Below are 24073 nucleotides of genomic sequence, written 5' to 3'. Positions count from 1 at the left end.
AAAGTTTCTCTAAACAAAATGACGATAATGATAGTGATGATGACAATGAGTGGGCAAACACAGGAAACTAAATTTTAGAGCATCCCCAAGCTGGCAGAAACTAGGAAGGAAATTCCCATTTTAAGCCGTTCCCAGACTATCAGATAAAGGAAGAATTCATCTTGCTTGATTTTTTTTTTCTAATTTGTTTTCAGAGGTCATTTAGGTTCATATAAAGCCACAATTCACTTAGAAACGGAATTACAGATGTCAATTAAGATAACCGTGACTAAATGTATGAAGAAAATTAGCCACAGGTAGAAATAAATGAGATCTGGCTAGTGAGATGAAATGTACTGATATAAGACAGCTTATTATTATACTGGTCAAAACGTTTGTGTTTTTAAGAGGCACAAAGAGGGCTACTGTGAACTTCTGGGCTTTATCTTTGCCTATGTAGCTCTTGCCACATGCAGATAACATAAATCTTTCTCTTCTACAGACTATTACTTGGCTGTTTACTTACCTGGTCATTTTTTTCATCTACTTAACATTCAACATCCAGACCTAATCTGCCACAGTTTGTTTCTGACAGGTATGGTGATATGGCTGTAATTTTTCATTCACTAACATGATCCATTTGGGTTTGTCTTGGCAACATTTACATTTGGGTGAGAAGAGTTTCTTTTATTTGCTGATGTAATTTTTGTTTTTTGTTTTTTGACCAGGAAACAGCGAAGTTGTTGATATGCTACCTCATAGTCCTTTACAGTCACTGTCAGGGTCCCTGGTACTGGATTGGTGTTCTGGAAAGCTCTATAGGGCACTCCTCAACCAGTCATATTTATTACAGTTCCTATGGAACGCTCGGCTAGACTGTGAGAAGATGGCCGTGTTGCACTGTGTGCTCTCCTGTGGTGGAGACCGCCGGTTCCTGGAAGCCAAGGTGGTTATGTAGCTTAAGTTTAAAAACTGGCAAATGGACAACACCAACTGTATATATTTGTGGTTGAAATGGATGGAAGTCATTTTTGTTTGTAACAATTAATTGAAGTTTATGGTTTCCATCCTAACTTGAATATCTTTTCTTGTGCTTTTTTATAGACCCCCCAAATACACCTCAGACTGTGAGCATGTCTGTTCTTTTGACTACTCTCTTTTCCATACTGTGAAAAATGGTAGCTATATCAGTAACATTCCAAGAAAGTGCTCAGTGAACAGTAAATAGTTTCTCAAATATCTACTTTTCCTCCTGGTCTCTATATGATATATAGTGTCAAAACAACTAAATCTGATGGCATATATTTATCATATTGTAATAAAGATAGCATATATTTACACTGCATGATATAATTGAAGAAGGACTTTCACACACTTTGTCATTTAATTGTACAGCTATCCTTTGAAGTTGGGAGAACCCCCCCTGCCCATTTAGACTTGACTGGGACCAACAGGTTGTTGGGTAATTGAAGAAAAGATGTCTGAAACATTTTAACCTAAACCAAAAAAATGTGCACTTATTCACCTGTCTTTTGAGGTAGACTAAGACCCTTTCTTTGTATATTAGTGGTTAGAGTTCACAATTATTTTTCTTACATAAAACCGCTAGTAATGTGTTGTCTCTGACTTCCTGTTACTTCTTGCTTTTTTTTTCCCCTTTTTTTTTTTAACCTTACTTTCTTTTTCTTTTTTTAATCTAAGGAGGGCAAGTTTTTGAAGATCTTTCAAAACAATCTGTGTATATTGGGCCATTTTTTTCTAATCCTTTCTAGTTATCTCATACCTAATTTTTTTTTAGTAAGTGTTTTAGACATGCCTTTGAGTCTTTCCAAAGCATTCAACTTTTGGGATGGCGTGGGAGGCTCAGTCCATTGAGCATCTGACTCTTGATTTTGGCTCAGGTCATGGTCTCAAGGTCATGAGATGGAGCCCTGCATGGGGCTCTGCACAGGGCGTGGACCTTGCTTGGGATTCTCTCTCTCCCCTTCTCTCTGCTCCTCCCCTGTTTGTTCATGCATGCATGCTCGCTCTCTCTTGCTGTCTCTCTCTCAAAATAAATAAACATTAAAAAAAACCCCACAAAGCATTCAACTCTTATTGACCAAACAACACTCTTTTTGCATCCATATTTCACTCATCTATGGTAATATTTTATTAAATTACCTAATTGTGAAAATAAGTGTAACTAGCATGAATGCGTTTGGAAATAAAAACAGCAACTTATTGGTAGGAGCAGAAACGTGAGAGTGCTCTGTGGCTAGGTAAGCCTGATAGTATCCTTTCACTGGAAGGCTGGGAACAAGGAGTTTCAGTCCTCCAGCAGGAAAGGATGGTTGTGGAGACTGAGGGAGTTGTTGATGCAGCATGCCCTTGGGAGGACCATATAGTGATGCTCACAAAGGTTAGATGGTGTGACAATGTTCACACTGATGGCTTAGCTGGATTCAAACCCAGGTCTGCTGCTTCCAAGCTTAGTGGTGTGGTTTGGTTTGATTTTCTCCTGTATCTCACAGCCCTTCACACTGGTATTTCGCTGTAATGAGATGTACCCTAGCAAAAACAAACATGGGGTCGAAGAAGCCTTACTTGGATTCCAACCAAGGACATTTAGTAAAAAAGATGTGTAAAATGGACCTGATTTATAATACTACTTAAGCCACAGTCTTGCATTATGTGTCTTGAAGAGAACGTAGGAGTGTGTTCTTTGGCAGTACCAAAATAGAGAATTTTAAAAGATTCATATATATATGTATATATGTGTGTATATATATGTATATATATGTATGTATATATATGTGTATATATGTATGTATATATATGTGTATATATGTGTGTATATATATGTATGTATATATGTATGTATATGCATATGTGTGTATACATATATATATATATATATATATATGTATACACACATATATATCCTTTTTTAATGTTTATTTTTGAGAGAGAGCAAGCAAGGAGGGGCAGAGAGAGGGAAACAGAGGATCTGAAACAGGCTCTGTGCTGACAGCAGAGAGCCTGATGCGGGCTCAAACTCATGAACCACGAGATCATGACCTGAGCCAAAGTTGCTGAGCCACCCAGGCGCCCCAAAGATTTGCATATATTTTGTACTTCTTTGGTGGTGGGCGCAGGGTGCAGATGTAAATACTAACAGAATTGTCTTCTCACTTCTTAAAGATTATTCAGTGGATTTCTGAGAATATCTCTGCCTGCCATTCATTTGACCTCATTCAGGAATTTATAATTGGTAGGTGTTGCTGATGGTGCATATTAAGTTGAATCCTTGACCCTTTTACTGGAGGGAGAACAGTAAATTGATAATGGCTCAATCTGTCAAAATGTTGGTTAGGAGCTGTTTTTTTTTGTTTTTTTTTTTTAACTCTATTTCAGTCAGCAGCTAATTAAATTTCATTCTCTTATGGTCTGTGAGAAGTTGCAGCCATTCAGAGACTGATAGGATATATGATCTTCATTCTATAACCTTATTAGTGATTTTTTTCTCCCCTGTGAGATGTAACTTTCTTAGTTCCGTTTTGTGTTGGCTAGTTCCATGTGAAGTGGTATAACATCACTGGGATAGATAGAAGTACCAAATAAGTTTTATTATTATTATTCTCCTTGTAAAGAGCAGAACCTGAACATTTAGTGAAAGTGAAACCATAATAGCTAGGCTTTCCAGGGTAAGGATAAGGCAATAAAAACACTTTTGGGTTTGCTTGTTGTGGTGAATGACAGTGTCTACTGCCTTATTCTTATTAAACCATGTCTTTTTTTTTTTCCTTTCCTTTCACAAATCTGTTCAGCTTCTTCATATTGGAGCATATGTCCAGAAACCAGTAACATGGATAAACTTTTGCCATATTCCTCAGTGCTCACTTGGAATACAGTAAGTTAACCCTTTGTGTTCTTTATGTAATTAAAATTGATTCACCGTCATGGGTCATTTGTAGGACATCCCTGTCACAGTAACCATGGCTGTGATTTCATTTGTCTTTTGACTGATAAGGATCTGAGTTGGAGTTTTCTGGCAGAAAAATAATAGTAAATACTTGCTGTTAGCCAAAGTATTTATATAAAATGGAATTGAAGGTGAAGGTATAGAATATGTGTTACTCTTCTTACTACTAAGAATTAAGCCTCTGTCATCTTCAAATGGTATTTTAATTTTTTTTAGCAACTAGGGTGGATTAAAATATTTCTTAGGTTTTTATTAATGAGGAAGGGCTGGGCCAATGCTATTGTTTGTAAGCTGCTCTGTTTACTAAGTAGATTTACTAAGACCTCTTCCCAGCCTCATAAGGACAATTTGTAATAAGTGTAGAGCTTCAAGATCAGTAGAAGTTAGTAATCCTGAGAAAATTCACTCCATTCAACCTTTTCTTCCTCTTTGTCCTTCCTCTCTACTTTTCAGCTGGGAAGTGCTGAGATAAAATATTGTTTCTTTTCCCCTAAACATGGGGCAGTAAACTGAGTTTTTGTTGGATCAGAAAGCAAAAACCATGGGGTGCCTGGATGGCTCAGTCGGTTAAGTGTCTGACTTCGACTTCGTCTCAGGTCATGATCTCACGGTCCATGAATTCGAGCCCCACATGGGGCTCTGTGCTGACAGCTCAGAGCCTGGAGCCTTGTTCGGATTCTGTGTCTCCCTCTGTCTCTGCCCCTCCCCGGCTTGTGCTCTGTCTCTCTCTCTCTCTCAAAAATAAATGAACATTTTTTTTTTAAAGCAAAAACCATGTATAGGCTGCCCCTGAAAAAGGTTTCTTCTTTCGTATTTAGATGTTAGAACTATATGCTTAGTCTCAAGGCAGTGGTTTGTATCAAAAAGGCATTTAGAAAAATAAATTTACTTTAGGTAACACAGACATAGGAAAATAAGTACTGGCATAAATTGTGATACTTGCCCATTTTGTATTTAGACTATCTAAATATAATCAGGTGTGTTTGATTCATTCCTAAATTTTCTGTATGCACAGTGGTAGTGTTTTCCTAAAGGCCCTTCCATCTTTTACTGTAAAGAGTTATTAAATTTTCCTGCCTCACTGTAGAAAAACAAAGAAAAGATGAGCTTGTTCCTTCACCAGGCCCTCACTGTTTCCTTTGAGAACCCTTGTCAATAGACATGCAGACTGTAAGTGATGCAGCAGGAAGTGTGCAGGTTAAACCACAGGGAGTCAGGAAATACACGTCTCTGCCTCCTTTCCCCTCCACCCAACCCTGTCATCCTCTTGTGTTCAGTGTCTGACAGGTGGGGACCGGGAACCCCTCTAATTCCCAGAGTTGTGTTTAAGGATGGAGCATGTGTTCATTGGATGACCCATGACAGGCTCATCTTGACAGGCAATTCTTCACCTTTGCATTTCTCATGACTTTGTGGGGGCAGAGGAGCTCTTGTAGACACATAGAATGATGGCAGCAAGTCCTGTGAGCAGTACAGTGTAAAAAACCCCCAGTTGTAATCACCATCTACTGAGCTTGTTTTAGCGTTTTCCACATTGCCCTAAACTTCCAGTGGTTAGAGCAGGTCGCCTTAAAGGTCTCTTCTAATCCTAAATTTCTAAGTGTATGCATATCTTTAGCACTGATGTAAATCATTTACTTTTGCTTTTTCTAATCTGCAAATGCTCTTAATCCTACACCTTAATAAACAGTTGCCACAGTAGGAGATATTAATTTCATGCATCTGTATGGAGACAGATTATTTCTGTAAATAACTGAATTGGATTTAAGTTACTAGAACATACGATGCTCTTATACATAGATAATCCTGAATTGTGCTTTGCAAACAATTATCCTTGTTCTACCTATTTTAAGATGCCATTTATAACCTAAACCTGTAGTAAAATTTTAATGCTTTTTTAAAGTGTCTTCTCTACTGAGTAGTGATAAGTGAAACACAAAATATATTCTTATCACTGGCTTTCAGTGGTCATAGCAGACAACTCAGTTGCTTGAATATTCTGGAAATTTATTTCTCCATTGCTATGATGCCCCTTTCCACAGGAATGTTGTAGGTCAGTAAAAATCCAGGACATTTAAGTTTTAAATAAATACCAGATTTTATTTCTACATAACACCTTCTAAATTAATTTCTAGTATATCATTTTTTTTTTTAGAAAATAAAAGGTGAATTCACTAGTTGAGAGTCTAACCTACATAATTATTATAGAAACACACTTCCAAAATAACTGAATGAAAGGCAATCCTGGAAGTTTATATTTTTATTGAAATTTTTGTTTAATTTTTTTAATGTTTATTTTTGAGAGAGAGATTGAGAGAGACAAAGCGTGAGCTGGAAAGGGGCAGAGAGAGGGGGAGACAGAGAATCCCAAGCAGGCTTCAAGCTGTCAACACAGAGCCCGACACGGGGCTCGAACTCACAAACCGTGAGATCATGACCTGAGCCAAAGTCAGATACTTAACCAACTGAGCCACCCAGGTGCCCTGAAATTTTTGTTTTAATGCTCACTAGGTAGCAGAATGTTATAATTTGGTCTTCCAGGTGTGAATTGTATATCTTTCATATTTGTCATGGTGATACTGCTGTATAAACTCTTCATGGAGATTTTTTTATTTCTGAAATTATGGTGGAGGATGAGGTAAAGAAAAATCTTCTGCTAAAGTCAAAAAAGAACCCCATTAATCTTGGTTCCTCCTAGTGAGGCAGGGGCTAACTATAATGTAATACATTTAAGCAAAAGAGAAGAAGAGGGACGAAAAAGCAATAAAAAAAAAGAAGGAACATGTCCCCCTGATTATTACACTTCATGGTGCAGATGTAATTTGCCTAATTTGTTCTTAAATGGGAATGTGTAAATATTAAACTATTTACTCTGTATTCCTAATAGTCTTCTCCTTTCCTTCAGAAACCCTGTCATCTATTGTAATCATAACTTTGAAGAACATTTCCCTTCCCGAGGCAAAAGATGGGCTGTGTTCACTGTTATTTATAAACCCCAAGGTTTATTTAAAGTGGAGGTTAGCAAACTGGGAGCTGCCCGCAGCTTCTGTCTGTGCAGAAAACACTTCCTGAAGGCTCAAGCTTGTGGTGGTTGATAGGTTTAGCAGTTGTGTGTATGTTTTTTCCCCACGATAGGAAATTCCTGGAATAACCCTTGTGACAGAAGAGATCGCGTTGCCTTTCATGAAGGTAAGTCCTGATAGGCAGAGGCGAGACCACGGCTGTGCACGGCTTCCTTGCTGGTCTCTACGCCCAACTGGAGTCCTGTCCCTGCTGCCCCAAGTATTAAGGTGGTTCCCAGGGGGGCTTGTAAGCTGTTGGGGGAGGATGTGGGTAGGGGTTAGTTCTCTAGAAAATCCATTCTAAGGGGTTGAGTAGTCACTGATAGTGATATTATGGCAATTCTTAAGAATACTCTTCGGAGAGGGCAGTTTTCTGAAGATAGAGAATTACAGGGCTCAACGGAAACCGTATAGAACCGGTCCTTTCCACCGCACCTCAAATCAGTTCACACTGGAGGAGTTCTTTCTTGTAAACTGTCCTTGGAGGACCTGGTAGCTGTAGCTGTTTCTTTACTTCATTTGTGCTCCCACCTCCTTATCATATGTGCGCGCGTACACACACACACACACACACACACACACACACACACACACACCATTAAGTAACCTGGACTGGGATTATCTAATTTCCTTCTGGTTCTAAGAACCGCTTTTCTGTTTCTCAAAAGAGATCTGTAGTGGCTCTGTATGTGGTCTCTGTGAAGCTTCTGCACACCCCCTTCCTGCCACGAAGTGGTAGCTATTAGTGTCTTTCTGCAGTTTGGTGGTTTCAGAAGAGTTTCTGAGTACAATAGGGAGAATGGGGTGAGGTGAGCAGAAAAGAATGTGTATGTAGTTAAAAACTGGAGAGTATTTTAGCAGTATTCTTGAAGCTCTTTTGTTGTTTTTGGCATTGCTTCCTGTTAATTGTAGTTTGGTGTGTAGTGGGAAATCTCAAGTTTTGCCAGCAGGCAGCTCACTGTGCTGTGCCCTTTCATTTACACTTGATTCTTGTGGGTTCATGAAGGGCAGGCCAGGCCTGGGCAGCTGGGGGGAAAGCCATGAGATCTGAGGTTACGGTGATGCCCTGAGAGTGAGAGAGGGCCAATGGGGACAGGTGTAGTGGTTCTGGGTTTTGGTCCTAAGAAGGGTCCTTCAAGGAGACCAACAAGTGATGGTTCTCGGCCACAGCCTGAGACCACTGGGAAGCTCGACAAAGGGAGGAAGATGGAGGGGAAAGAAAGGTTTGATTAATAGCTTAAAAGGTTCTTAAGACCCTCTCTCCTTTCATTTCTTTTCTGCTTTTATCACTAGTCCTACCAAACCCATAATGTGTTTAGTGGACACACAATAAACCACACAATGGAAAATTTTAAAAAGAAACCAGTGTCACCCACAACTCTACAGGTCCTAACATATCAACTGTCGGTCCCCCTCACCCCTCCACTTCCTCCTGGTCTCTGTCCTAGGTATGCATTTATTACCTAGTAGTAGTGGCCATCTAGAGATACTGAATAAAGATGGCAAATCATATCAAGCAGTTTTCATGCTGCCACGTGATGTCATGATTATGATCTCTAATGGCTCCATAGAATTCTGCTGGGTTGTTGTGTCCTCATTAATCATTTTCCTGTTTTGAAATATTTACTTTGTCTTCAGCCCCCCTTTTAAAAAATTGCTATTAAAAATAACGTCTCAGTGAATATTTTTATATAGACAGTTTTTCCTTTGATTTGTTCCCCCCAAGGTTAAATGTCCAGGAGTATTACTGGGTGAAAAGACTGACAGTTTTGATAGCTTTTGATTCTTATTGCCAAATTGGTATTTTAAAAAGAAGTTGCAGGTGAGCCTGGGTGGCTCAGTCGGTGGAGCATCTGACTCTTGATTTCCGCTCAGGTAAGTGATCTCACAGTTTGTGGGTTCAAGCCCTGTGTTGGGATGTATGCATACAGCATGGAGCCTGTTTGGGATGATCTCTTTCCCTCTCTCTCTGACTCTCCACCTCTCGTTCTCTCTCTCAAAATGAATAAACTTTAAAAAAAAGTTGTGATTAACTTACAAGGAATGTACAAGTTCATCAGTTTTACTATAACCTTATCACTGTCGTATATTTTCATTTAAAAAATTAAGTATAGAAGAGTGATGTGAAGGTTCTCTTCATTTTTTACCCGTTGGCTTAATGCTAAGAATATGATTTGCTTTGCTTAGGAACAAAGTGGCTTGTTTTTGCACTTTTTCTTTCTTCTTTTTTCTATTTGCTTATTTGTGTGTAAAATGATGCGTTTTTATCTTGTTCGTGTTTTCTCTCCCTTGATATTCCCTCTGCCTTCTCACTAATTTCTCCTCTCCCCTAATTATCTTTAGCATTTGGCCTTGCAGACAGCTGTCTTCCAAACCTGCTGAGGAGCTCTCCCACTGCTCTACATGTATCTACACGCTGGCAGGAAGGGTTACAATAGCACAGGTTCCAACTATAGATCTCTTCACGACCTGACCTTGTCCTCACAGACAAGATCTGTCTGGGAAGTTGAAGGTACACTGCTGGGATGGGCTTTGGGCTCAGGAGGAGATGGTACTAAATTTGGTTCCGCCAGCTCCCCAGCCCCCACCCCAATCACTCAGCATGGGAGACCCTAATCAGAATCTCCCAGCTCACAGGACACCTGGCTCTGATCTGTCTCACGTTTCCTCATTTCTGCTTGCACAATACCCCTCACTATAAGCCGCTGCCTTTGACCTACTTCTTCTACCCCAAGTCCCAGCTTAATTATATTGCGATGGACCTGCTTGCAGCGGCTCAACCCCCACCACCCCCATCCCGCTCCTCCCTCCCCGGTCCCAGCTATATGACTGTTCTTGCCATGCTTATTCAGCTACAGGACTTGGCTCTGAGTACCTATGACCTGAATCACAAGTTACCTTTTGAATGCATGCTTGCTGCCGGAATTTCCATGAGGCCCAAGGGACCCCTATTTACTCTGACCACACTTGCTTCCATTCTCCTTGGTAGATGACTGCCCTGATAAGGAGTCAGGAGAGGGAAAGGCAAAGTGAAACTAGATAAGCACTTTCTTCCTGCTCTCTCTGCAAATAATTCTCCTGTGGAGTACTTTACAAACGTTTAACATATGAATATGTAATTTAACTAGCATAACCCAGTTACATTAGAAGTTTATCACCTGAAAGACAAGTGGCTTCCTTGCTTTATAAAATGGTTTCCAAAAGATTTTAAACAATTAATAAGTATATTGGAACAAGGTCCTTGCCTTAAAAGCAGTGTTATCAAGAGTGACCTTCCTATGAATGATTTTACCCCTTCATAAAACATGGTTTTTTCTGGGGAAGTGGCTATTTTTGTGAAAGGTTTAAAATTACCCTTGATTAAAAAAAGTTTTTTTTAATCTTTATTTATTTTTGAGACAGAGACAGAGTGTGAGCAGGGGAGGAGCAGAGAGAGAGAGGGAGACACAGAATCCGAAGCAGGCTCCAGGCCCTGAGCTGTCTGCCCAGAGCCTGACACGGGGCTGCTCACGAACTGAGAGATCATGACCTGAGCCAAAGTCAGACGCTCACCTGACTGAGTCACCCAGGCGCCCCAAAATTACCTTTGATTTTATGGTGAGAAGAGAAACTATTAAAACTGTCCAACCACAAGAGCACCTAAGGATTAAAATATATAAACCACCTACTTGAATATAAAGATAAAAGGTGAACAAGCATATCACAGATGGAGAAATGGGGAATTTTTACCAAAGGTTTTTTTGGGGGTTTTGTTTTGTTTTTTTTTTTTTAACATTTTGTTCATTTTTTGAGAGAGGGGGAGACACAGGATCCAAGCAGGCTCCGGGCTCTGAGCTGTCAGCACAGATCCAACACGGGGCTCGAACCCACCAACCATGATGAGATCATGACCTGAGTCAAAGTCGGACGCCCAACTGACTAAGCCACTCAGGCGCCCCTACCAAAGTATTTTTTAAGCCAGACATCTCTATTTTCATTTTATAAAGTAAGGAAACCTTTTTGTCATTTGATTAGAGATTAACTGTCTGACCCAGAGACTGGGAAAGTCAGAGACTTAAATCCCCTTCCCACTTACTTCCACTCAGAAGCGAGGGTGTTATGTCAAATGCCTATTTGGGGTCTCAGTACCCCTGAGCAATTGGGAAAACAATTATTGGCACCTGGGCTCTTCTCCGTGTAGAGGCTTGTTTATTTAATTATACTTCTTCACTTAAAAAGTGTTTTAAGAATACTGTTTTAATTGGGTAGAGCATGGGTGTCATTAAGTGCTTGGTGAAATACAACACTTTTTCCCTTGACCCTCCCAGTACAGACAACCACCATCATTTAAATAAAAGGTTGGTTAGAGATCCGAAGTAGCAACAAAATTACAACGTAATAGCTTACAATTTTAAAAATGAGGATTGTTGTTTTGATAACAATGTAGCATTACCAGAAATGTCAATTGGTTATGTGACAAATAGTGATTTTTCCAAAGATCAGTCTGTATATATGTGATACTATGGTAAAACTAGAAATACACTTTTGGTCTTCATCCATGATTCCTGACAGAGAGTTCCTTATAATTTCTTAAGTGGTAAGAACTACAGGGACATCTTGTGTTATATTTAGTGTTTGTTCCCAGTGCCTGAAATCACCCCAGGGCACAAAGGTGTAAAGAATGTCTTTTTTTTTTTATTCATAGCAAGCTCCTTTCAGCTACACCCGAGTTATGTTAATAAGGTGATTTTTCGAAAGCACCTAAGACTAGGAGCTGGTTGTCTAAAGAACCAAACACGTGATTAGAAAGTTGGAAATTTAAGCCCATTCCCTCCTCACTTCCAGAGGTAAGAGAGAGTAGCCAGAGATTGAGTTCAGTCCCCAATGACCAATGATTTAATCAATCCTGCCTATGTAATGGAGCCTCCATAAAGAACCTTTACTGAAGGAGTTTGAAGAGTTTCTGAGATGGATGAACAGGTGAAGTTGTGGGAGGGTGGTGTGCCTGAAGAATGCATGGAAACTCTGAGCCCTTTCCCCCATGCCTTGTCTTATTCATCTCTTCCATCTGGTGGTTCCTTAGTTGTTGTTGTTGTTTTTTTAAATGTTTGTTTATTTATTTGTTTAAGTTTATTTTTGAGAGAGAGAGAGAGAGAGAGAGAGAGAGAGTGTGTGTGTGTGTGTGTGTGTGTGTGTGTGTGTGTGTGTGTGTGAGTGGGGGAGGGGCAGAGAGAGAGGGAGACACGGAATCCGAAGCAGGCTCCAGGCTCTGAGCTGTCAACACAGAGCCCCATGCAGGGCTCAAACCCACTAACCATGAGATTGTGGCCTGAGCCAAAGTCAGTCACTTAACCAACTGAACCACCCAGGTACCACTAATGTTTCTTTATTTTGAGAGGGAGAGAGGGAATGAGGACATGGGCACTGTGTATGAGTGAGCTTGGGAGGGGCAGTGAGAGAGTGAGAGAATCCCAAACAGGCTCCATGCTTGGTGGGGAGCCCAAAAAGGGGCTCAGTGTCAGAACCGTGAAATCTTGACTTATGCTGAAATCGAGAGTTGGACTCTTAACCGACTGAGCCACCCAAGTGCCCCTGGTTTTCCTTAGTTGTATCCTTTTACAATAAACCAATATATAGTAAGTAAACTGGTTTTGTTTTGTTTTGTTTTTTTACTTCTGTGGGCTACTCCAGTGAATTATCAAACCCCAGGGGGTGTTGGGAACCTCCAATTTATAGGCAGCCTGTGGGATTTGATGCTGTCTTCAGGTAGTGTCAGAACTGAGTTAAACTATGGGACACCCAGCTGGTGTTGGAGAATTAATGGATGGGGGCAGGGGTGGAGTTCACACATTTAGTGACAGCAGAAGTGAAGTCTTCTGTGAACAGACTGTTGTAGAAAAGTTTTTTCCTGTACAACATATTTTCCGGGGCAGTGAGTTATGACAAGTTCAGTGAATATTGTCAAACATAATTTTATGATGCTACAAAGAAGTGCTTCCTATTAGAAATGGAGCACTAGGCTGGTATATTCATTTCTATTATATCTACAGAGATGGGGTATCTTCAGTTTATATCTCAGATGATGAAACTGAGGAACAGATTGAGTCACTAGGCTGTGCTGCTGTTATTCATAGGTTTGGTTGGAGATGTTCTGTTGAATGCTTAAGGTTGAAAGGAGGGAAATAGCATTGGCTTCCTCAGGGTATATGCTGATTGTGAAATGGAATAGTTTAGAGTCATATTTAGTGATTACATTAAAATGCAGCCCATTAAAAATGGCTAAGGGAGCCACCTGGCTGGGCAAAGAAGAGAGATTTTTTCCTAGGTGGTGAGAAGAAAGAGGAAGTTAATTTATAAGTAGGAGAACTGGCACTTACAACATGCAGTCCCCTTTGTGGGAAGCTTCAGGAGATCTAGTCACTGGTCCTCTGTATGGATCTGATGGTCTGTTTAGAGCATTTTGGCTTAATATGGTGCTTTGCTGGGTTTATGGACACACAGGTGTTTCTATGTTCTATCTGCACTAGAGGTAGTGGGTCACTGTGTTTCTCTGGGCTGCAAATAGAAGTTGATACTGAGATGGTATCTACTGAACAAATTGGATTGATGCTTTAGTTCTGCTAGTTGAGCCCTGGCATGAAGAGTAAAGGTCTCTGAGGTGGCTTCTTCTCCTCTAAGAAGATGATGGTTAATCAGATGTAGAACCAAAGCCAGAGGGACTTTTAGAAATAAAAGGCAGATTTTGTTTTGTTTTGTTTTTTGTTTTTCCTGGCAGTAATTTGCAGATGAGCCAGTACCACAGGGATTTTTTTTCCTCCTAAAATCAACTGGCAACCCAAATCATTAACGGGGAACAGTCCCTTAATGTAATTCTTTGGTCCTTTGGTTCAATTAATAGTTTTGATGGGCTTCCTTTAATAATTATTTCATGTCCTCCTAAGAGATAAAAGGAGATTATTTTTCAAGAGGAGACCTGGGATAATTTGCCTTCTTTCAGAATCAAACTTTAAAACTCCTTCTTGTGCAAGAAAATACTTCTGGGGCTTCCCTGAGGATCTGATGGCTTCTAACACTAGCATCTCCCAGAAGTAGTTAAATTCATGAATATTTTTTTTACAAAGTATTTTTGTGTATTTTAAAGTTTTGAGCTCTTCTGAAGTAGCCTGCAATGTTCTTTCTGGGCTGTTGTGGCTTTTACTTTGTGTTGATGCTGTTGTTTCTGATGAACACAATGTTGAGTTCACAACTGGTTCCATAAGTGCTAATTGAGCAACACAGGAGTGGTTTTCTGTGCTCCCAGGTTGACTGTTAGGATGTGACTGTGTAGCTTTCACTCTCTCTTCCCCCCTCTTTCTGTGTTAAAGCATCTAAAATTTTATCTTGGAACTGCTTGAATTCTCTGGGTTAATGAGTATGCTTGTTTTTCATTGACGTTCGAAATCTGTCCTAGATTGGCTGACCTTCTCTTTGACCCTTTCTCCTACTATTTAACAACACAATCATGAGTCTTCAGACAGCTGGTTCTTCATCAGCCTGTAAACCAGGGGTGTAGATGAGGCAAATATGCGAGGCTGGGTGGGAGACTGGGATTACCTGGGCAGGCATGCTTAAGCAGGGTTCTCTGCCCTGGCTGTGCATTGGGGTTTCCCAGGGAGCTTCTAAAACTCAGGAAGCTCAGGTCACACCCCCCCACCAGTTAAATGTCTAGGGGATGCAAGCCAGGTGTTTACTGAGGTTGGGAGTGACGTGCTAGAGGCAGCAATCTTTGCCACAGAGAACCAAGTGCTATTGTTTGCTTTCTCTGCTTTCTCTAATGCTCTCTGATCTAAACCCCGGATCACTCCAGTCTTTCATTCAGTCTTTGCTCACTCTCTACATGCCCCATCTGGAACATCCTCCCCTTGTCTTTTACGTACTCAAATCTATTTTCAAACTCTGGGTCTTATCTATTACTTAGGCCTCCAAATAGACCTTCCAATTACAGTGATCCCTGAGAATTTTCATAACTTAAAAAATTACATCACTTACCTTGTAAATACCATGTAGTGACATCGGCCACTAATTGTTTTCACTTATGTTATGGCATGCAGCCCAGTGACATTCTTGAAAGACCCACCGGTTTAAGTAGAATATTTCTGGGACTTCTGATTAACAGTTGTTTCTTATTTAAAGTGTTTTTTGTTTGTTTATTTTTAAAACTTAGATCCTTTTCCTTCTAACCCAGTGGTTTTGAACTATTTTAGGTTATGAATTCCTTTGAACATCTGGTGCAGGCTGTAGACCTTGTCCCCAGAAAATTGTTCCTACAAGTCACTCCATTTTACATATAATCAGTGGGTTCATAACCCTCTTGGAAACCTATCTATGGACTTGTTTTATCTGTTTATTCTCAGCTGAGAACAGGGATTTTTTAATGGGGGAGGAAGGAGAAGGAAGGTAGCTTGGGAGAGATCTTGTCTTAGGAGTTACAGTGTGTGAGTGGGGTCTTCAGACAGGACAGTGGTGTTTGGCTTGAGGGGAAGAGGCCCCATGACAGATAAAAGGGCATCCGTGTTCCTCACAAGATCAGAGGGGTGGGACTGTGGTGGCAAAGCAGGCAGAGTTAGTATCTTAACTGACCACTAGGTGTCACCACAACACCAATTAGTTTTTGGGCTTTGGCCCTAGAGTGCCTGAACCCAGGGGTAGAATAGCAAGAAAGCTGTACTGACTTCCTGTCAGGGACTGAATACTGCCAAATGTTGGCAGTATTTGCTTTCATTATTATTTTTTTAAATAGAAGGAAGACCAAAGGGTGGATAAAGGTATATTAATTTTAAATAAATTGAAAGAGGAAGAAAAGGTGAGGTAGGTAGGTCAAGTTGGTGGTGTGACTTGACCAGTGTGCCGGTTTCCCCTAGAAATGCCCTTTTCTTGAACATAGTTTTTCTTGTCTCTGTGAGAAGGGATGTTGGCTGGATGGGCCTTTCAGCCTTCTAAAACAGTAAGTTAATATTATTATGTAATTTACTGATACTCCAAAATTCATTTTGAACCAATGGACTTCCAATAAGAATTTGGATAATGTGCTATTATTTAACGTAAGGGCATTTTTCTTGGTTGAGACATATTTTGTATAAATTCTCTTTTTTTTTCTTGCAATGCAGCCAAGTCTGTCACCACACTAGGCATTAGCTCACTTTGTTTTATGGCTACACATTGCACCTTTGGCTCCAGTCCTATCTTTTATAAACACGTATATTTTGGCAAGAAAGTGTATCATAAATCTATCTTCATTGATTTAAGAAAACAGTTTGTGTCAGTATATACTTTGACCTCAGCCACAGAAACATTTTTCCAGATATGTCTCCTTAGGCAAGGGAAACAAAAGCAAAAATAAACTATTAGAACAATATAAAAATAAAAAGCTTTTGCACAGCAAAAGAAACCAACAAAACAAAAAGGCGATCTACTGAATATGTCCAATAAGAGGTTAATATTCAAAATATATAAAGAACTTCTACAGCTCAACACCAAGAAAGCATAGGGAATCTAGTCAATAAGATTGTAATAATGTTGTTTGATGACAGATGGTGACTACACTTACCATGGTGAGCACTGATTCATATATAGAAGTCTTGAATCATTGTGTTGCACTCCCGAAGCTAATATAGCACTGTATGTTAATTATACTTAAATTTAAAATTTAAAACTTTAAAAGCAATTTGTGTCAATATATCCTTCAACATTAAAAAAATGTATTACTATTACCTGAGCCGAAATCAAGAGTCAGATGCTTAATCGACTGAGCCACCCAGGCACCCCAAGTCTCTCCAATTTAGAATTTCTTTCAGGAGGGAAATGCCATCTTTCGTGAGAAGAATTCACTCATAAATGCTACCCTATGAGAGCTGAGGAAGTAAAGCAAGCCCAGCTTTGCAGCAAGGCTCCAGCGATCCTTACCGGGTAGTTTGGGCCACAGGCCCTGCTTCTCAAGCTCACCAATGTTTTTGTCTCCTACAGGTGCATAGTTTTAAGGGCTACTGGGAAAAACTGAACTCCAACCTGGAATATGTTAAGTACTCCAAGCCACACTTGCACTATAACAACAGCATGGTCAGGAGAGAATGGCACAGCCTGATCTCAGAAGAGGTTTGTGTTGATTCATAAGAATAAAGCAAAAAGCAAAAGCATAGTACATTTGATGAGGTGATGCCCTTAAGTCTTGAGGCTGGCTTAAATTTGCAGGTCTCTCCAGTTGCCAGGTCCTTTTGCATTGTTGCAGGAAGACTAAAGTGCTTCTCTGCTCTCTATTCTCTTGAGGAGGAAAATCAAGTGCACAGAGGTTAAGGGACACACACAGCATATTCATAGTAGAAATGGGATTAACCTCCAGGTCTTAACACGGGTTCTTGCGGTACTTGTATAGTTAAAATTTGATTTAAAAATCTAGGTGTTCCCAAATTAGTGGTTGCTAGGGATTAGGGATAGTTGAAAGAAGAGTGGCTGGGACTGACTACAAAGCGGGCAGCACAAGGGAGATCTTTGGAAAGATGGAACAGTTACGTAGCTTGATTGAGGTGGTACACTATGGTACATGAATCTGCATATATGATGAAATGACATCGAACTATACCCTCATCTTACCAACATCCGTTTCCCGATTTTGATATTGTACTATAGCTGTTTATAGAAGATGGAGATGCTTGGGGAGACCGGGTGGAGAGTACATGAAATCTCTCTTTAGCATTGTATATAATTGTAGTTTTGTTGTGTATAACACAACAGTGTATAGTTGACTTGCACCTTCCTATAAATCTAATAATTTCAGACTACAATGTTTTCTAAACTAATTTTTAAGAACCTAGGTATTTTGGTTACTTGGAAAGTATATTTCTTTTTTGCTAAAATTATACTTCTTTCCTATATTGCATTATGTCCTTAGTGTGAAAAATGTCACCCACAAAACCTCTACCTTCCACACTTCTGACATGTTCTCCCTTCTAGAAAACAGGAAGAAGAAGGTCCATGGTGTATGTGAAGAATATTCTTGATAATGCAACGAAGTAAGTAAAATTAGGGATTGGTGTTCCTATAAGATGGCTATCTTTTGCGATTCCTTTTTTGGGTAACTTTCATGGAAGTAGCTTACTTTTGTTGAGTACCCTCAGATGATGCTGTCAACTTAAATGAATGCAGCCACCTGGGCCCTATTCTTGAGTTCAGTGCTGGAGTTTCTAGTGGGAAAATTGTATGTGTTAAACCTTGTAGACTTTCATCAAGAGGATGGATGAATTATAAGTGATAAAGCTCTTACTAACTGAGCACTTTAAGGTGGGTAGAGACAGTAGGTTCATTTAAAAAGTGTCAGTGGACTGACGAACTGGCTCTTATTTTGAAAGCACATTTTCTGGATAGATGAGTCATCTCAGAGTGCTACAAGTGTAGGCCCCATTCCAGCCCTGTTCTATTTTCTGTTCCCATTATTTCCAATAACTGAGAGCTGCGATTGTTCTGAATTATTGTCATTGTTTGCACTAAAGGGTTTTGAGATCTTATAATTGCCTAATGTGGCTTTTGCCAAGTTGATTAAAGTGTTTGAGGTTTTCAGCGACCTGAGAACAGTTTCTGCAGTGGTTTTTATGGAGGATGTCTTTGTATGGTATTGTGGCTTTTTTTTTTTTTTAATCTTTATATGTGAATAACATTGGCTAATTTCTTTGTAGGGTGATTTCTAACCTAGAAGCAAGGAATTTGGGTAAGAAAAGACCTATAATAAAGCCTTCTGGATGTCAGTGTTTGGTTTGTAACACTGTCTTTCGTACCACTGTGAGTTGGCAAGAAAATCACACCCAATAGTGTAATGAAGGCAGTACCCTTGAATATCTTCCTGTTAGAGGGACCACCCAGCTCCTTCCCTGTCTGTCTTGGCACCAGGACCTGCAGGGGCAGCTGCTGAATGTACTTTAGCTGGGCCAGTCCTTCACTGTTAGCCTTGTGGTTTTCATTATTTTTCTTCATGGACTTAATCTAATTACCATGCCCTGTGGCTGTACCCACAGGATGCACTTGGGCAGTTCCCCTGGCCTAGAGCTGATTTCTTTCCAGCAGGCTGATCATGCGAGAGTCTGTGACTTGGTTAACACTTGGGCACTCACTAGGCTAGGCCATAGGGGTACAAAGATGAGGAGTCTCTGGGTGAGCTGTGTGGTTATGGGGGAAGAGCACAGGCTTGGACCTGGACAGAACTTGGCTTGACTTCCAGTTTGTCCACAGCGCTCTCAGTGTGCTCCTGGGCAAGCCGTCTATTCATTTTGTGCGCTATCCTTTTCAGGGCAAGGTGAGGAGAAAATGAGAGTGAATGGGCTGGTGTTTATAGTGCCTCATACAACACAGTGCTTGGTGCAGGGGATACCTGAGGTGGCTGCTTTGTCATGAATGTGTGAGGAAGAGGTGCTAACACATGGTTTCTAAACCAGGTGACAGGTGTTATAGAACCATAGTGGGGGAGGGAGTGGGTCAGGAGTGGGGGTGATTGCGGAAGAGAGCGAGGTTAGAAAAGCCTTCCCAGAGGGAGCAATGTCTGAGGTAAGTCTTGATGAACAGGTGTTTGTCCAGGTGAAACTGGGGGAAGAGAATGTTAAGCATACCCAGATACAAGTTTTCTGTGGTTTTGCCCCTGGAACTCTTTCATGCCTCATAGAGGCCAGCCTCCATTTGAAAAGCTGTTATTTTTACATCCCACTGTTGTTTTATAGGCTCGGGTGTTTAGGTACATATTGGGTGGCGCTAACAGAAAATATTTTATATAGTGTGTTGGGGTACATCCTGCAGCTGTGTGCACAGCCCATGTGAACCATGATAGTGAACTTGTCATCCAGCCCAGGCCGACAGAGCCTGTGCTCACTGAACAGCCCCAAGGGAACCATCCTCAGCCTGTGTTACCAGGCCATCCGTGCCTGAAGCCAGGGGGTTCTGCCACTAGCTAGAGTCCTGCCCAGCGGCCAGGGTGTGAATGTGTCTGATTCATGCTCACCCTCCACGTACTGCTGGGAATGTTGCAATCTGGGAAGTGTTGCTGGTTGTCCAGGATTTTGTCGTGTCCGTCACTCCTGCCCCTGTACTTTTGGCCAGTTTGCATCCTGTGACCAGTATCCTTTTTGAGAGCACATTAGGGACTTGTCCCTTCCTCTCACGTGCTTAGTTTGTACTAGTTTCCTAGGAAGAACGTCATTGCTAACAGAAACAGAACAATCTGTGTGAAATTCAGGACTGCTGGAGTCAAGTTTGGAATGACTTCATCTAAATCAGGAAGATTGTGTAGGATCCAGTAGAATTTATCCAAAGGGGTCAAGAGGCCTCTGTGCCATCCCACATAGGGTCACCAGCCTGCTGAGCGGGAAGTTCTGCTCTCTTGACAGGTGCTGTGGCTCAGGTGCTGCAGGAGAGGAGGAGCAGGGCACCCAGGTGCTGTTAGAGGAGTGTGAGGGCACATCTAGTGAGACTGTGCTTGCCTGCCCCTTCCCTGTCACTTTCCCATCTTGATCTAGTTACCTTTTAGTTGGATAACTTGTTTCAGTTAGTATTATTTGATACAGGAATTAACAGGTCCCCTCAGTTCTGTGACTCTCAAGGTCACTAAACTACAGGGGGTCACAAAGAAGGGAGTCATGCGATCCTTTCACCAAGTCCCTGTCCCTGAGTTGTGCCCTCCTTGGCAGTAAGAGAGGACGCAAGTCTCCCTGACACCAGTGAAGCAGAGGTTCTTAGTGGTGAGTTTTCATGTTGAAGAGGAATCAAAGCCAGATCCTATTGGTGTTGGGAAATGTGTTCCTCATTTTCTTTCTTTCCTAGTCTCTACCTCTGTTAGAATAGAGCTGCGTATCACCTGAGTGATAAGTTCAGCTTGTAGGAATAGGTCACACATGTAATGAAAAATTTCATCCTATCAACAAAGTGTTCAGTTTTCCCAAAAAGTCAGAGAAGGGAAACCCAGGCTGATTTCTCTTCTTCTAGCCCATTTTCTGAAAACCACTCTGCTTGACTCGTGCTCTGTTTAATTTCAGAGCCAAGATTAACACCCCTCTTCCAGGAGGAGGACAACCACCAGAGACTGCTTATGGGTCTGGTAAGCGGTCTGTGGGCCATTTGGGTGCTGGGAAATGATAGGCTTCAAGAAAAGGGGAAAGGGCTAGATTGTACTTCTCATGCTAACCTTATCTTTCATTCATTCTTTTCATTCATTCATTCATTCATTCATTCTTTTAACATTTGGTGTTATCAGCCCTGTAGGCCCTGTGTGGTCAGTGGTTAAGCAACACAGATAAGATTTCTGCACTTTTAGAATTTTTTTTAAGGTTTAATTATTTATTTTGAGAGAGAGAGAGAGAGCACGTGCAAGTGGCGGGGGGTGCAGAGAGAGAGAGAGAGAGAGAGAGAGAGAGAATTCCAAGCAGGATCCACACTGTCAGCACAGAGCCTAACTCTGGGCTCATGAACCATGAGGTCCTGAAGCTGAAATCTGGAGTCAGACGTTTAACCAACTGAGCCACCTAGGCACCCCTGCACTTTTAGAATTTATAGTTTAGTGGGAGAGACATACATAAATCAGTCACCCCCAAAATATATAATTACAGAACATCATAAGGAAATGTACTCCACTGAGTTTTTGAAACAAGGGAAGAACAATGTCTCTGTGGCATTTGTATTTGGGGTTTAAAACACAACAGAATAAAGTATTCTTTCTCAAGAAGTCCTACTGTAGGAAGACCAAAGAGAGTTATATAAATTACTGTAAGAGCGGAATTGGTAAATAAATCCAAAATATGTTTTAAAAAATGATTAAAGAGACATCTGAAAAGTTTAATAAAATATTTTTAATACTGTACAGGCTTAGGAATGGGGTAATCCATCACGTTAAATTACAGAAAATTTTAAAATATGAGAAAAACACATTTGAAAATTCCAGTTAAATTTTCCTTAATAAAGAGAAATACCAAACTTGAGCCAAGAAGAAATAGAAGTCCTTGAAAGCACAATAACCATAAATAATTTGAAAAAATTGTCAAAAATTATCTCCAAAAAAGTCACCAAATTATTTAATGAGTCAGTTCTTTCAAACTGGCTTAAGGATCTAGATCATCCCCATGCTATGTAAATTATTTTTGGGGGGAAAAAAAATGGGAAGCTTCTCAGTCACTTTAGAAAGCTAGCATAACCTTAAAACCAAAATCTAACAGTGACCACTTTTACTTATAAACATAGATACCACAAGCTTAATTAATTATTTTCCAGTTGTCCATTTGAAAAATATGGCATGGTCAGGTGGGCTTTTTTCTAGGAAGGCTTAATATTAGCAAATACATTAATGTAATTCATCATATCACTAGTTCAAAGAGGGGAAAAAAAGATCATCTTTATAGGTGCTTAAAATTGATAAAAGTAAAATCCCACTCCTGTAATACATCAATTAGGCAAAAAAATATTCTAATACTAATGGTTAACACCCTTCTTAATGGAATGTTGGGGACATTCCTGTTAAAATCAGAAGGAAGTTAAGGATCCTTGCTATTTTCACTAAAATTTTATATTGTTCTAGAAATTCTATACAGTGCAATAAGAAACAAAAGTAAAAGAAGATGCTATGATTGTCCAGTGCAACAAACAAATAAAATAATCAACTGGGGAAATGGGGAATAATAAGGAAAAAGTTAATAAGCTGGTGATTCTAAATTTATTTTCTTTTTTATTAGGATTAACCAGTTAGAAAAGTAAATGAAAAACATTATTCCATTTCCAAATCCTTAGCTTCTAGGTTTAATAAAATTACAACTAACAAGCCAATGAAATTTCTCTGACAGTTGACCAAGTGACTCACTTGACAAAGAGGACTGGAACTAGCATTGCCAGATAGCTAAGTATGTTGTTGAGCTACGATAATTGAAACAATGTGGTGCTTGTACAAAATAGACCATCAGGAGACTCTAGTTTTAATCTGAATGTTCAGTGTATGATAAATGAGGCATTTAAAAATCACCATGGAAAGAAAGAATTTTCAATCAATGACTGGCTATTTGGAAAAGACCATTGAAGTCCCCCTATCCCAAATACCACTACTTTATAGCATAAACCAACAAAAATATTAGATAGATTAAAGAATCTAATATAAAAAATTTATGTATGTGTGTATCAAATTGTCAAAAATTTAAAAATTACAAAGTTCAGCATACGGGAAATTGGGCAGTCTCATGTGATGTGGCTAAAAATTAGTATAACCACAGTGTCTCTGTGTCTTTCGGCAGTGTCTCTACAAACCTTAAGTATGTGACCCAACAAATTCCATTTCTAGGAATTTAGCCTGAGAAAATAATTGGGGATATGGCAAACAAATATTGTATAAGGATTTTTTTCAGTACTATTAACACTTGCATAAGAAGCATCTCATAATGTGTAAGAAGGGAATAAATAATTCTAGTACTTTCCTAAAATTGAATACTGTGCAGCCATCACAGCCTGTGTGGTTAAGAATATTTAGTGACATAAACTATTATATGAAGAAAAAACAAATTAGGAAACATTAGAATGAATGTGCACACTAGAGAAAAGGAAAATAAAAAATTCAAAATGTTAACATAGATGATAGGATTATGGGTGACTTAAATTTTCATGTTTATGGCTATTATAGAAAAATTGAAAAGCGCAAAAAAGCATGCAGTAGTCATGAATCAAAAAATTTTAAGCCTAATTGATGAACACATGGCCCAGAATGCCACAGGCTAAGTTTTGCTTAGGATGTTATACATGCAAATCTGCTAAAATAGAAGATATGTACACATATAATGTCAATTGTACGATTCTCATGGTGTTTATTCATGCAAAAATCTCTCTAGCCAGGAGGGCATCTAGCTGAGTAGGGCATCTAGGCAAAAGGGAGGGGAAAAGAAAGGAAGGAGACAGAAAAACAAAAGGTGGGGAGGGCTGGGATGCCACACTGATTGGTGAGCTCCAAGAACAGAGTAGGTATACAAGCCTGTTTGGAGGCAATAGAATCAATAAGTTCATTACTTTTCCATGTAGGGGCTTTATTCAGTGTCTGTAACCACTGCGCAGA

The 24073-nt window shown here is 40.0% G+C and overlaps 1 protein-coding gene across 7 annotated transcripts in view; it reads left to right on the top strand.

The window, feature by feature from the left end:
• GSAP (gamma-secretase activating protein) overlaps positions 1 to 24073 on the top strand; it is a 205123-nt gene that overhangs the window by 167278 nt on the left and 13772 nt on the right. For all 7 annotated transcript variants that reach the window (XR_008420570.1, XM_053898187.1, XM_053898188.1 and 4 more), the window contains 9 exons: positions 482 to 574; positions 708 to 925; positions 3163 to 3232; positions 3789 to 3871; positions 7079 to 7132; positions 16987 to 17115; positions 17971 to 18029; positions 18690 to 18721; positions 21030 to 21091. Coding sequence is in view for 6 of the 7 variants with exons in the window: in XM_053898187.1 (XP_053754162.1) it covers positions 482 to 574; positions 708 to 925; positions 3163 to 3232; positions 3789 to 3871; positions 7079 to 7132; positions 16987 to 17115; positions 17971 to 18029; positions 18690 to 18721; positions 21030 to 21091 (800 nt within the window). In the remaining variant the exon portion in view is untranslated. The remainder of the gene's footprint in view (positions 1 to 481; positions 575 to 707; positions 926 to 3162; positions 3233 to 3788; positions 3872 to 7078; positions 7133 to 16986; positions 17116 to 17970; positions 18030 to 18689; positions 18722 to 21029; positions 21092 to 24073) is intronic.

Source organism: Panthera pardus, unplaced genomic scaffold (assembly GCF_024362965.1).
Source record: "Panthera pardus isolate Hobbes unplaced genomic scaffold, ASM2436296v1 HiC_scaffold_8, whole genome shotgun sequence".
NCBI classification, from domain to species: Eukaryota; Metazoa; Chordata; class Mammalia; order Carnivora; family Felidae; genus Panthera; species Panthera pardus.
This window is presented reverse-complemented; position numbering and strand designations above follow the sequence as displayed.